Below are 13,719 nucleotides of genomic sequence, written 5' to 3'. Positions count from 1 at the left end.
TATTTTTTTTATGATTGCTTTATATTTCTTCCTCCTGTTGACAGAATGTCTTTTTTTAATAGAAATTATTTAATTTCAAAGTTAAGAATTTTTTAAGGCTTAAAGTCTCTGCTCTATGTAAATTTTGACTTTCTGCTTTTCCTTTGAGCGCAGTGTTACCATTGTGTCCTGTTCGACCATAACCCTGTGGATCAATCTGTTGAACCTATTTCTCTTGGTTTTTAATGCTTAGAGAACATCTTTTAAAGTACACTCAGGAATATCAAGGCTCTTTGCTTTTCTAAATCCCGACTTTGACGCCCTCCACAGCTACCCGCTCCCTTCCCCAGGGCTCAGCAGCTCGGACCGGCTGCCTTTTGGCATCGAGGAGAACGGGGGCACACCGTTCACTACCAAAGCTTCGGGAAGGCACCACCACCACCATCACCAGCACCAGCACCATCCAAACTATGGCCTCTCGCTGACCCTGGAGAACAAGGAGGGGCCTTTGAGGTCCCCAAACTCTAGCAGTAAATCCCTTACGAGTGAGTAGGGGTGCAGGGGGTGGGGGTGGGGAGGGGCAGCGATGCTACAGGGCCTGGCGGGCTTCCCTAGATCTTCAAGGCAGACCCTTTCAGTGCAGCCTGGAACGGTGGGAATATGGTGCTGGGTCACCAGGTCTGGGCAAGAGCAGACAGGAGCCTTGTGCATTTAGGCAGGAGCTACTCGGGGATTATGGTTTACCAGGAATCTCTGATTTCATTACCATGTGGCGACCCTCTCTCCACCTCATGCCTTAGCAGATCTCTGCTTTCATGGTATCCAGCACGGGCTCAAAGCAATGGCAAAGAGCAAGAGGGGAGTGAGGTGGCTAGACTCTGTACTTTCCTAATTACAGGAAAACTGACTCTGTCCCGTTTCTGACGTCCCTCTTCTGACAGCAAGGTGACGTCAGGTAGATCCAGTGCACAGTTACAGGTCCCAGTGAGAGAAGTTATGGAAAGAGAGAGTTAGCAGTTGGAAACATTTTTAGCAATATGATGGTGATTTTCTATCTGTGAAAACTAATTAAAAATGTGGGCTTGGATTTTGTATGTCTATTATTTTTATTTTTCTAAAAATTCACTTTTATTATATTTTACTAAAGAATTGGGCTGTGACAGACTAGGGGGAAGGAACCAGTTCTTTATCATATATGGTTTGAAAAAGCACTGAAGTCGAGGCCAGAGTCAAAAGGCTTCGATGCTAATTCTCATTGTTAAGCCAAGTCCCCGTTGGAGCCTCAGTTTTCTCATCTATGAAATGGGGTAGAAGGTGTCGAGATGATGGCCAGGAAGCTTCCAGCTCTGACATTTCATGAGTCTTTGAGCTGGTGAAAGCGTGAGCCAATGAGCCTTCACATGTAAGCCACGGGGAACAATTCTGGGTTGGCTGAGCCAGAAATGGGAACTCATCACGAACTTGGTTTTGAAGAATCAGAACTCTGCCCTAGTCGCTATCTACACGGCCCTTGCCCTAGGCCACAGCTCATCCTTTTGTAACTGGATAACTGTAACAGCCCCCAAGGGGCACCGCGCCAGCACAATGGCCGTATTGTAGCTGCGAAAGGAAGAGCTCTCACCAGATAGCTCTGACCCAATCAATGCCTTAAGACCTTTCCACAGTTCTTCACTGTCCTGGGATAAAACCCACACTTCTGAGCATGACCACACACAGCCTTCACAGCCTGGCGCCTGCCCAGGTCTCCAGCCTCCCCACCCCACTCCTCGGAACACTCTAGCCACATGGAAATACTCTCCTTTCACCAAATACTGTGCTGTGTCCCACCTCCGTCCTTTGCACCTGCTGTTCCTTCTGCCTGCAGTGCTTTTCTCCACCCTGGTGAACTCCTACACATCCTTCAGGAACCAGCTCACATGTTGTCAGTGATACTTTCTCTAATACCCCTCTGTGAGCCCCAGCTTTGGGGTGCCTTCCTTCATGCTCCTATAGTAATTAAATAATCTTTTTATGACTTATTTGGAGTATCTGCACATGTCTGTCTGTCTCTCCAACTAGACGAAAATTGTCTCGTTCATCTCTTTATTCCAGCTCCCCAGATCCCAACTGCTAACAAGACATGGCACAAACTTTACTATGTAATGAGTGTTTAATATTTAATGAATATTTAATATATTAATGGTAAATACGAGCTAGTGAGAGGAGGGGTGGCGAACTAATCCAGAGTAGCCAGAAATCAAAATCAATGAGTTTGATTTCACAAATATAGCATGGTTTTTAAGGGCACATTCCTATGCCTGTTAGCCTCAACATTCATCTTTCCAGCTTGTATAGTGCTTTCCCATTAATAAAGCATTTGTACATGAATGGCCTCACTTAATATTCACAGCAACCTTACAAGGCAAGTAATTTTATTTTCATTTTTAAATGGCTCAGAGGCTCAGAGAGGTAAAGTGACTTGCCCAAAGCCACCCAGTTCATAGATCGGGGAGTTCGACCTTGAAACCTTGACCTTACATGTTCTCACATCCAGTCAGTTAGCATATATTTGAGAGGGTCAAGCTGTGGGAGGAGAAGGCAGGCAGAAAGGGCACTCGGGGTCAGGCTCTGGCAAGCATCTTCTATCACCTGTATCTCTCTGTTCTTTCAATCTTTCCTTATTCATTCCCCTTGGCCGCTTGTAGAACTGAGTCCAGGAGCTCCTGCCCTGTTCAGCGAAGCCGCTACCCATCTAAAGAAGCTGGAACTGGAAACTGTGAAGGCTGCTGGACCCTGGCCTGCTCTGCACATCAACATCAATAAGGTGCCGAGGACCAGAGCTGGGCGATGGACCTGGGGCTGGCATCAAAACTCAGATTACTACCCTGGCCTGCCTCCTAAATCGTGTGCCTTTGTCTTGGAGGGATTTCTACCCAGTCTCTCCTGACATATCTGCTCAGCGTGTCTCTTAGGAGCAAAGAGTCCCTCACATTCTTCTCGGGTGAATTACAGCATTAGGCGTTGCCCTCAGTACTGAGGCCCACAGGCTGGATCTGCCTGTCAGTGGTCTCTCCCTCCTTCTAATTGAAAGTTTCATGAGAGAAGCATCCACATTTATCTCCTTCCATTTTTACCCCTCTGTATGAGTCTGCTCAGGCTGCCATAACAATATACCGTAGACCAGGCGGCTTAAACAACAAATACTCATTTCTCACGGTTCTGGAGGCTGAGAAGTCCAACATCAAGGTGCCAGCTGATTTGGCTCCCTAGTGAGGGCTCTCTTCCTGGCTTGCAGATGGCCGCCTTCTTGCTGCATCCCCGCTTACTGGGACAGAGAATCTTTCTTTGTTCTTTTTCATATAAAGCTACTAATTCCATCATGAGGGACCCACCCCATGACCTCATCTAAATCTAATTACTTCTCAAAGGCACCATATCCAAATACCATCCCATTGGAGGCTAAGCCTTCAAACTAGGAATGAGGGGGACACAGTTCAGTCCATGGGGCCTTCTGTCCCTCTCTGACAGTGCCTGGCACACAGTAGATGTTTAGTGACTGTTTGCTGATGGAAGGAGGGAAGGATTGAAAGGAGGGAGTGAAGGAAAGAGGGACAGACAGGGCAGAAGCCAAGCTCTCTTTTGACTAGGCCCGTTCTTATGTCCAAACTGGCAGCCTTATGAAAGCCAGCGTTTACCTTAGAACTGTAGAATGCTGGCGCTGGGTTTGATCTGTGAGTTAGTTCCACCGTCTCACCGTCTGAGACCAGAAGAAGGGAAATGACTTTCTCAAGGTCACGCAGCTGGGGCTGAATCCTTGGGCTCCTGACTCCCAGTCCAGTGTCCTTTGAACTCCAGAATGCTTCTTCATTTTCTACACCAGGATTTCTCAAATTCAGCGCTAGTGACATTTGGGGCTGATAATTCTTTTTTGGGGTGGTGGACTGTCCTGTGCGTTGTGAGATGTTTTGCAGCATCCCTGAGCTCTGAACTGGATGCAAGTAGCACCGCCCCCCATCTGGTTATGACAACTGAAATTGTCTCCAGACATTGCCACATGTCCTCTGAAGGACAAAATCGCCCCTAGTTGTACTATTGGACACATTTTAATTTTAAAAACCCGTGAAGGAATGGTCTTCTTCCCTCCTGGGGCGTGTCTTCCACTCTGATGCTTAGCTTTGCCCCTTTATAAGAGGGAGTAGGAAGCTTCTCTCCTTACCCGTGCTGGCGAGCCTGGGAAGGTCACCTCCTCCCTGGGCTGTTCCTCCACTCCAGCCAGCCCTCTAGCCTACACTAGACCTCCAGGATTTCTCAGAAGACCCTCACTCTCTTGCGCTCCCCATGCCCCCTGAGAGCAGCCTAAAGTCCCTTTGATCACTAATGGGCCCCAACTTTAAGGCCCCACTCGCCCACTTTTTCTTCTATACCACCCTCGCTGATGGCCAGCTAGAAAAAATTCCTCTCGCTGGGCGGTACTTATATTCATTCAATCAACAAATCTGTATTGAGTAGGCTGGTATTGGGGCTGGGGAGTCAACCCAATACATCCTGTGTCCCCTGGGTTGGTCTCTTAGTTTCTTGATTTTCAACTTTTCTTCTGCAATACACACAATAAATGGTTTTAACAGGGGCTTACCCGGAGTTTGACAAAATCCAAAAATATTTTGCAAGGCAGTATAGCATATAGCAACAGAGAACTCACAAGCTCTGTGTAATTTGTAGTTGCCGTGAATATCGGTGGAACGTCAACAGTCGTGGCTTGTTCTGGGTTAAGGCATAGCCGAGACAGCTATGAGTTATTGAGCATTTCCCTGGAGCTCAGGCTGTAACTCAACTCCCCTCTTTTCTCCTCCACTCGAAGAGATAAGCAAGTATGCTAGAGTGATGTCATATAACCTTGACTTTGTCCCAACACATAACCAAAGTATATTACTTCATACTATGATTTATCATTAATAAAACATGCCTTGCAGCAGCCCTCACAACATATCATGATACCGAAATGAAGAATCAAAGTTTTTGATGGCTTGGAAGTTTTTTTCCAGCCTCAAGGATGGAGAATCCTCTGATGCTTCTAAGGTTTGGATAAGTTCCTGTTCTTGATTTAATGGTGAGCTGACATTTTCATTGCTCAATTCCACAATTTTACCCAAAATTATTACAGGAATTTAAATCTCATCAAATTTCAAATGTGTAAACAATTGTTAAAAAGCATCTGATCATTTCTTTATCCCCAATGATATCTGCAAACAGAGGGATTATTTCCAACTATAATAATATCAAAACCCAATTATCATTCATTTATACATTTTGAAATCTGTATTTCCATATTGAATAGTAAGGCATCTTTCCACAATTCAGATTGAATGTAAAATACCAAATATGGTCATGCAAAAGAGAGAAAGCATAACATTCTTGGAGCCATCCTCCAGGCTGGAACTGTGGTCTTTCTGTAATCCAGATGTTTCTCTCTCACAGAGACGCCTTCTATGCAAACATATTCACAGAATGATACTCAAATTTTCCAAAATTTATATTGGTCTTTACCTAAGTCAATTCATAGGACTGAATAGTAGCTCCTGCTTTGTCAGAACAGGAACAAACCAATTTGAATTTTATGTCCAAAAAGCATTTTAGAATTACTAAAATCAAGGGGAAAATCGATGCTAAATTCTCATTATTTTCTTATTTTGTCTGTGTTCAATTTTTTAAAAATCGGTCTTTGGTCATTACTGTCAGTATGACTATATCCCCTAAAGCAATTTTCAAAAACCTCAAATGGGCTTTAGAACCAATTTAATTTTTGTATCTCAACATATCATTCTAAAAAATTAAATCTAATTGAAAAATTTGCTCTTTATACACCAGTGAAAACATCCATGCTAGTATTAAACAATTATCTTAATGTAACAGGTTTTACAAACACAAGGTAAATTATCCTAAAGTTATACTGTAAAGGTCACATCTCAAAAGAAATAAATTACTTAATTTGCTTTTTGGAGAATGCTAAGTATTGTACGATAACGATTCCAGTCAAAGAGTCTGTTTTCTTTATACCCAACTTGATGGTTTAGGATCGTTAGTGTCCTCGTATCTGATGCTCTTTTCTAGTAATATTTCTTTTCTAATATGAATCTAGAATCTAAGAATCTAAGAATCTAACATGAACAAGCCATTCATATCTTTTTTTCTCATTTGATCATCATGGTAATCTTATGCAGAAAGAAATAGAGACCAGAGAGGATAAGGGAGCCAGTATGGCTGAGTGGTCAAGAGCTCTAGCTTTGAAGTCGCGCAGTCCTGGGTGTGAATCTTGGCTCTTCTGCAAACTTTCTGTGTGACCTTGGACGAGTGACTTGCCATCTCTCTGCTTTGTTCTTGTCTGTAAAATGGGGAGAGTGACAGTATCTACCTCCGAATGGGATGGTTGAATGAGAAGATTCAATGAGATGTGCATGTGAAATGCTCTGTCAATGCCAGGCCCATAGTAAGCTCTCAGTAAATGTGAGCTCCTGGCATTATGTTTCTTTTTATCATCACCACCATCATCATCTTTTTTTTTTTTTTATGGTGCTAGTAAAGGAAAGAGCTGTGGTTCAAATCCAGGTCTTTTGTCTGCTTATCTTGCTGTCACATGAAATTGCTGCATTCTGCTTGTTCTACCAAATGCTCCTCTATGCATTTGGAGGTCCCCCTGGAAAACCACATTCTGTGCCCTCTTTTCTTTATTAAATGATGTTGACCAGCCAGTTGCCCTATTCTTCCTCTAGGACTTTATAATACTCCTACTATGTGTACCAAGGTGCTCCCTGGGTGAATGGTTGGATGAGATTAATTTTGGAACTTGCAGAATTTGAGGCCCCTAGAACATTTTATTCTTGCCCTGGTACGTTGAGGCTAACATGCCACATTCAGTCCTGATATCACTGAAGTGACTTTTAGTGATCCTGTGTCTTGTATCTTTCTTATTAAACACACGTCTCTTCTACTGATAACTACATACATTATAAGCTTATTCAGTAGGTACTCACTGACACCTGCGGTATGCTGAGCCCCATATTAGCCCTGGGATATGCAATGGCCCCGATAGGCATGGTTCACAATAAGACATTATTTCCCAGAGTGTGGTGTGTGTACCATCAAAGATGATTTCAGGTTATACATATGGATGAGTATTTTTAGGAGTGATGTAATTATCATACTGTATTTTATAATGAATATAATAGTCACCAACCCTATGATTTCAAAGATATTATTGCTTAGGTCATGTCTAAAATAGGTAGTCCCAGGGTAATCCACCTTTACTGGATCATATCAATTATAGGTACCCATTCAGTTAATACACGGGAAATGGCAAAAATAGTAAAGGTGGTGCCAAATGATTGAAGTCTGAGACACTCTACCGTGAGGTAACATAGGTAGAAATTTCCCATTGAGAATCAAATATTCAGCAAGATTTATTGTAAAATATCAATGAAGATTTTGTGTTCTTTTGCTTGACCCAATGCGTCTCAGAATTGAATGTTGGTATGTAAGAGGTAGGAGTTATGGGGGAAAGAGCACTGCATGGGGGTGCCGGAAACTGGAAGCTTCAGTCCTGGTTGGGCCACTGGCTTTAGTTGCATGACTCCGCACGACCCTCTTCTCTTTGAAACTTGCCCCAGTCTTCTGGCTCACGGGCTTCCTAATACATCCTCTCCCTGCTTCCCACAAGAGGGAGAGGACATGCTGGTGAATCCTTTGCAAAGAGTAAAAGCATTCGTACAAATAGAAGGAGTTGATATCGCCTTGGTCTATGTGTTTAAGTCTATGTGTTATTTGCAATTATGACTGATGGGAAAAATTAATGTATGTGTTTTCTTCTTTGTTTACAATCTGTTGCGTGTATTTCGGTTCGTGACAGGCTGAAGAAAAGAAAGTTTCGGAGAAGACTCTTCAGACCCCGATTTTGCCTTCCCCTGTGGCCGATCACGTGAAGTGTAACATTTTGAAAGCCCAGCTGGAGAATGCCTCTCGAGCGAGCGCCCAGGTGCGCGGAGCGTGTGCATTCCTTTGATTTCATGTCACGGGATTTCCTCAAAGCCACATAGAAGAAAGAGGCACTCTAGGATTGAGACATGCCGTGTCAGTCAGGGTCCAGTCGGGAGACAGGAACCACATCTATGTGAACAGAGATTTTAATATAAAGAGTTATTAACTGATGTCAAGTTATTAATTGGGTAACTGTATTTTGTCATGGGTGTAAGGGCCGCAGACTGCTGCATCTCCCATTGACCTCCTGCGTGTTCAGTAGACGTGGTGGCCGAGTGGGTGTCCCTTCTTCCCCCATCATTCTTTGTGGGACTCACCACAGGGAGGAGGACAAGGCTTCTATCGAAATCCTATGATGTGAGTCCTCCCAGGCTTGTCACACTGATATGAAAAGACAGATTCCAAAATCCTTTGTAAGCTGTGAGTGGTAGTGAGCATAGAGCTGATTATTATTCCTGATCTAAAATATGAGGTGGGGGATTAAACCGTGGGTTTGGTTTTTCCCACACGATCCCCTTTTTCATTCAAGCATGAGCTGGCACAGAGCAGTGCTCAATAAAAGTATGAATACAAGCATTGATTGCATCTGAACAATTCTTAATTCCCATGATGGGGAATGACTCAAGAAAACATTTTTTTTGTTAACTTACATAAACACTAGAGAAAATTTGTTATTGACTGGGTACTTCATGAACTCCCTCTGTGATCCACCTTCACATTTCTATAATGCTTTGAATTTAGGAGAAGTGAAGACATTTTTGCATGCCAAGGTATTCAGTTTTGACTAACCTGCCTGTTTTCTTTAACAGGTTGGAAAGGAGGAATCAACGTTTGTAAATATCAATAAGAAATCCAGTCTTCAGGACGCTAATGTAAGGTCTGTTGCTTCTTGTTTGAATGGGGAAACATATTCTCTGTATCATCAACATTGTCCTCGAAACATTACTCTGAGGGCATTTACTAAGAAAGTCAGGGAGAGAAAAGAAAACTGAAGAGAATGTGAGCCTGAAGGGATAGAAAAAGGCTGACTGAAACAACTTCCTATATTCCTCAAAAATGCTGCTCATTCCCAGTTTTAACGTTTCTACCTGTTACTACAACAAAGAAATCACTTTGAGTTACTTCTCAGGTGTGTAGATCTGACCTTGTCGTTCCCCTGCTTAAAGTCCTTTAAAGGCCCCACTTTGCTCTCAGAGTGGAGCCCAGACTCCTTAACAGAGCACGAGAGGTCCTTTACGACCTGGCTTCTGCTCACTGTCGTAGCTCAATTCATCACCCTTTCCTCGGTCTGTTGACATGCCCCTCAAACTGAGGTCCTTGAGAGTGTTAGAACCACAGATGTCCTCTCAAGCTTCTAGCCTACCACCACCCCAAACCCAGAGGAAAACCTGCCTCCTCTGAGAGCAGAAACTCTTTTCCTCTCAGCCCAAGTGAGTAATAACCTATGGATCATGGCGGCCCCGTTACCACCTTGGGGGTCTGCTCACACTGGCAGGGTCTCCCTAGGGTAGTGTTTCCTAAAATGAGTTCAAGAGTCACTGATCAATCTGTTGTTAAAAACACAGACTGTTGGGTCCTACTCCAGACCTTTCAGATCCTTTCAAGGGGGTGGGGGGCAGTGGGGACAAGAATCAGAATTTCAGCAAGCACCCCGGGTGATCCAGGAACCACTGTTTTGGGGAATTCTTATACTTGATGCTAAAAATAAAAACAAATATTTCTCTATGTCATCTTATGATGCCCATTCCATGTTCTTGGTATAAATTTGTCTTACTCCAGAGGCACGTACCCAGCTGCCTCCTGGACTTTTCAAAACTCCAGCTCATCTCTTCCCACCCTAACACACCATCCCTTCACTTACTTTCCAGTTTGGGGTAATGGCCTTATTACCTACCTGTTAGCCAGACCTGACACCTGGGAATCCTTGACTCTCTCCTACTTCACTCCCTCATCTAATTGGTCACCAAGTCCTGCCAATTTGACTTTCATATTATTTCTCACATCATCCTCTCCTCTCCATGACCCTAACCCCACCCTACCTCAAGTCCTTACCATCTCTCTTCCTGGACAACTCCTGCGACAGTCTTCTGAGAGGCTCCCGGCTGGCCTCCTTTTGCCAGCATCCTCTTTGTTGTTCTAAGGACCATTCTAAAATGCAAGTCTGACTATGCCACTTCCTTGCCTGAAACCTTTGGTGACTGCCATTGCCTCCAGTGTAAACACCCCAGCCTGAGGCCCCTCATGACCTGGCCCTGCTTCCTGCTCTGGTCTCAATCGCCTGCTCTTCTGCTGGGACCTTACCCATCAGTAGTTCTGGTGCCTTGCATTCTGCCAGGTCTCCACTCGGTCTCCCACCTTGGAAGTCGTCCCTCCAGCTGGTTAAGTGTAAGCTCCATTAAGCTCTCCAGATACCAACCATTCCACCCGAGCAAAGTTATGTGGTCCCCTACGAGACCGTGCCTTCTTCCGGGGACTACGTTCAGTTGACTCTGGGATCCTGGTTTAAGGAAATCATGAACCTGGAATACATTGACCCCAATTCTTTATTTGCTCATTCACGTGTTTATTCAACAAACATGTATCAGGCACTGGCCACATACCTATCACCATATTAGGCACTGAGCAGAAGAGAAATGGAGGCCCGGACATGTTCATTGACTTGTGAGAGGTCCCTTGCTGATCACCTCAACTTATTTTGATGCCCTTTGACCCCAGAAGGCATTTCTGTTTTTTTGAGTGAAATTAGTCATGACCCACTACACAAATGTGTGAAAGCTTTTCCTTAAAATCACTGTTCTGAGTAGGGCCCATTGGTTAGCTGGCATAATTTCTTGAGGAAATGTAAAAGTGAAACAATTTTAACATTTTCACTTGTATGGAGAATTAAAACATTTTAGAGCAAGTCTTGAAGGTCTTCTGATTTTGCATTTTTCACGTTAAATACTCTCTCGTTCTTTATCTTTTTTTTTTTTTAACACATTCATGCTGTGTTTAAAACAAAATAGCTACCAGATTACTTGTAAGTAAAAATCGGTTATCCACAGGTTTTTCTTTATTCATTTTACTCGCAAAACCTGCCCATAAACCAAACCCTGATATTGGAGGTGGGTGTTTTTGGCAGGGAAATTTTACGTGGTACCCCAGCTATGTTTAGTTCCCACTTGCTATAATTTCTTCTCTATGATTGTTTAATTATTTTTTGTTTTTGGATTTTCTATGGTATTTTTAATAATTGTATTTAATAAGTAGAGTGAAGAGGAGAAAAAATGGACACCTTGACTATCAATGTTATCAAGATATAAATTAACTGATAAGGCACTCCCTATGGCCAAAACAAGATTCTAAGCCTTTTTGTTGGTGTTGTTCTGTGTTTTGGTGTGTCTCCAGGAGTCCTATTCCTATACGTGTGGAAACTACCCAACCAGCTGTGGAAAAGCCGGAAATCAAGCCTCCTCGAGTGAGGAAGTTAACGAGACAATACAGTTTGTGAGTTCTATACTGCATGTTTTTCAGTTATAACAACAGAAGAGATACTATGTGTTTAGTTATAAATGCTTCTTAGTCACCACACCATTCCCAAAGAGTCATTCTAAAAATACAGTTTGGGGGCTGGTCCTGTGGCCCAGAAGTTAAGTTCACTTAACCACTCCGCTTCAGCAGCCTGGGTTCATGGATTCAGATCCCAGGCGCCAACCTAGCACACCATTCATCAGCCATGCTGTGGCGGCGACCCACGTATAAAATAGAGGAAGGTTGGCACAGATGTTAGCCCAGGGCTAATCTTCCTAAGCAAAAATAAAAATGAAAAAATTAAAATACAGTTTGTCTTCTGATGCATAATGGGACTAGACCTTTCTCCCTGAAAACATTACAGAGCCAGCCCTGATGGCCTAGAGGTTAAAGTTCGGCTCTCTCATCACTTTGGCAGCCTGGGTTTGCTTCCTGGTTACAGAACCACACCACCCATCTGTCAGTTGCCATGCTGTGGTGGCGACTCACATAGAAGAACTAGAAGGACTTACAACTAGGATATACAACCATGCACTGGGGCTTTGGGGAGGAAAAAAAAGAGGAAGATTGCCAACAGATGTTAGCTTAGGGCAAATCCTCCTCTGCAAAAAAAAAAAGAAACAAAACATTACGTAGTTGGTATATATATTCATTATTGATTACTGTGTAACAAATTACCCCAAAATTTAGTGGCTTAACCCAATCCACATTTATTACCTCACAGTTTCATTAGGGTTTGGAGTCCAGGCGTGGCTTCACTGGATCTTCTGTGTCAGCATCTCTCCTAAGGCTGCATTCATGGTGTTGGCAAGGGTTGCCATCTCATCTGAAGGCTCGCTAGTGCAGTCTGGGCCAGGATTCAGTTCTGTGAGGGCTGCTGGACCAAGGACATCAGTTCCTTGCCGGTGGTTGGCTAGAGGTTGTCCTCAGTTTCTAGTCACATGGGCCTCTCTGGCTTTCTCCATCAGGGAAAAGCACCCAAGAAGAGCCAGAGAGAGCACTTGCAAGGAGGAAGTCACAATCTTCTGTAACCAATTCACAGAAATGACATCCCGTCCCTTTGCCCTCCTCTATTCATTAGAAGCAAGTCACTCGCTAGAGCCCACACGCAAGGGGAGAGGATTACACAAGGGCGTGATACCAGGAAGGAGGAGCATGGGGAGCCATATCAGATGCTGCCCCCGCGGCGCATTAGTGAAATGGTAGCATGGCTGTCAACAGAGCCAAAGCTAATCGCTGAGCTATTTGAGACCTGTAGGAGGAGCCATATCCCAAACTGTCCCAGAACCAGTAGGGCCTGTCTAGTTCTGTTCCGCTTCACCACAGTTTCTTGGCTGCAGAGCTATTCTAGGCACCATGAGGGAAGAACAAAATGACTTTGACAATTCCTATCAGAGGACTCTATGTATTAGGGGGAAAGACAGAGTGTGAATAATTATAAGTCAAAGAAGACAGGCAAATGCCTGTCAGGGTGGCCGTGTGTTAGTAATAGTACTAGCAGTAGTCACAGTGGCAGTTCCCTTTCTTGATCTTAGCTGCGGCACGGTGCCTGGATGCATAATTGGTCAGAGAGTACAGGGGGATCTTCGGGTGCGATGGATAGCGGTGGGGCTCTGGCGTTGGAAAGGTTCTCTTAGAGCCCTGGCTAGTTGACTGCTGTGAGCTCTTGAGGAAATTACTCCTGGGCCCTCTCCTTCTTCATCTGTAAAACGGGTGAGATGATACCAACCTCTGAGGAATTTTGTGAGGGTTAACATGAGGTAACGTGGCTAAAGCTCCTAGCAAAGGACCTGGCTGCAGGATGAGTTAGTTTCCCTTCCCTTCTTCTCAAGGACCTGAAAGCTTCTGAGGAAAGGTCAAGTTGAGGGGGTCCCCAGAGTGCAAAGTGTAGAACACGGCACGTAACTCCGGATGTGATTCTCAGACAGCCGTCTCAGGCTGTCTCAGCCATCTCCCTGTGAAGGGAGAGGAGGCAGGGGTTTTCTAAGGGCAGATACAGCCCACCTCATTAGCCTTAATAGAAACTTCTGGACAGTATAGCAGATGTATTTCCTGGGAAAGCCAAAATGAGTCAGATTCAAATATAATTAATCAAATAAGGTCCTAATGATCTCTGGGGGACAAATTAAACCATGGAAAATCTACTCCCCTGAGGGTAAAGCTGGCAGGATTAGCCTTTCCTTTTCCATTTTGAAACTCAAAATGTTGTCATCACCCATTCGG

General features: G+C 44.0%; 1 protein-coding gene across 16 annotated transcripts in view; it reads left to right on the top strand.

Moving 5' to 3' along the window:
• Window positions 1-13,719, top strand: part of EPB41L4B (erythrocyte membrane protein band 4.1 like 4B) — a 130,910-nt gene that overhangs the window by 92,274 nt on the left and 24,917 nt on the right. For all 16 annotated transcript variants that reach the window (XM_070594941.1, XM_070594942.1, XM_070594936.1 and 13 more), the window contains 5 exons: window positions 310-524; window positions 2,664-2,782; window positions 7,859-7,984; window positions 8,796-8,863; window positions 11,374-11,472. In XM_070594941.1, coding sequence (XP_070451042.1) covers window positions 310-524; window positions 2,664-2,782; window positions 7,859-7,984; window positions 8,796-8,863; window positions 11,374-11,472 — 627 coding nt within the window. The remainder of the gene's footprint in view (window positions 1-309; window positions 525-2,663; window positions 2,783-7,858; window positions 7,985-8,795; window positions 8,864-11,373; window positions 11,473-13,719) is intronic.

This window comes from Equus przewalskii, chromosome 26, assembly GCF_037783145.1.
Source record: "Equus przewalskii isolate Varuska chromosome 26, EquPr2, whole genome shotgun sequence".
Lineage (NCBI taxonomy): Eukaryota > Metazoa > Chordata > Mammalia > Perissodactyla > Equidae > Equus > Equus przewalskii.
This window is presented reverse-complemented; position numbering and strand designations above follow the sequence as displayed.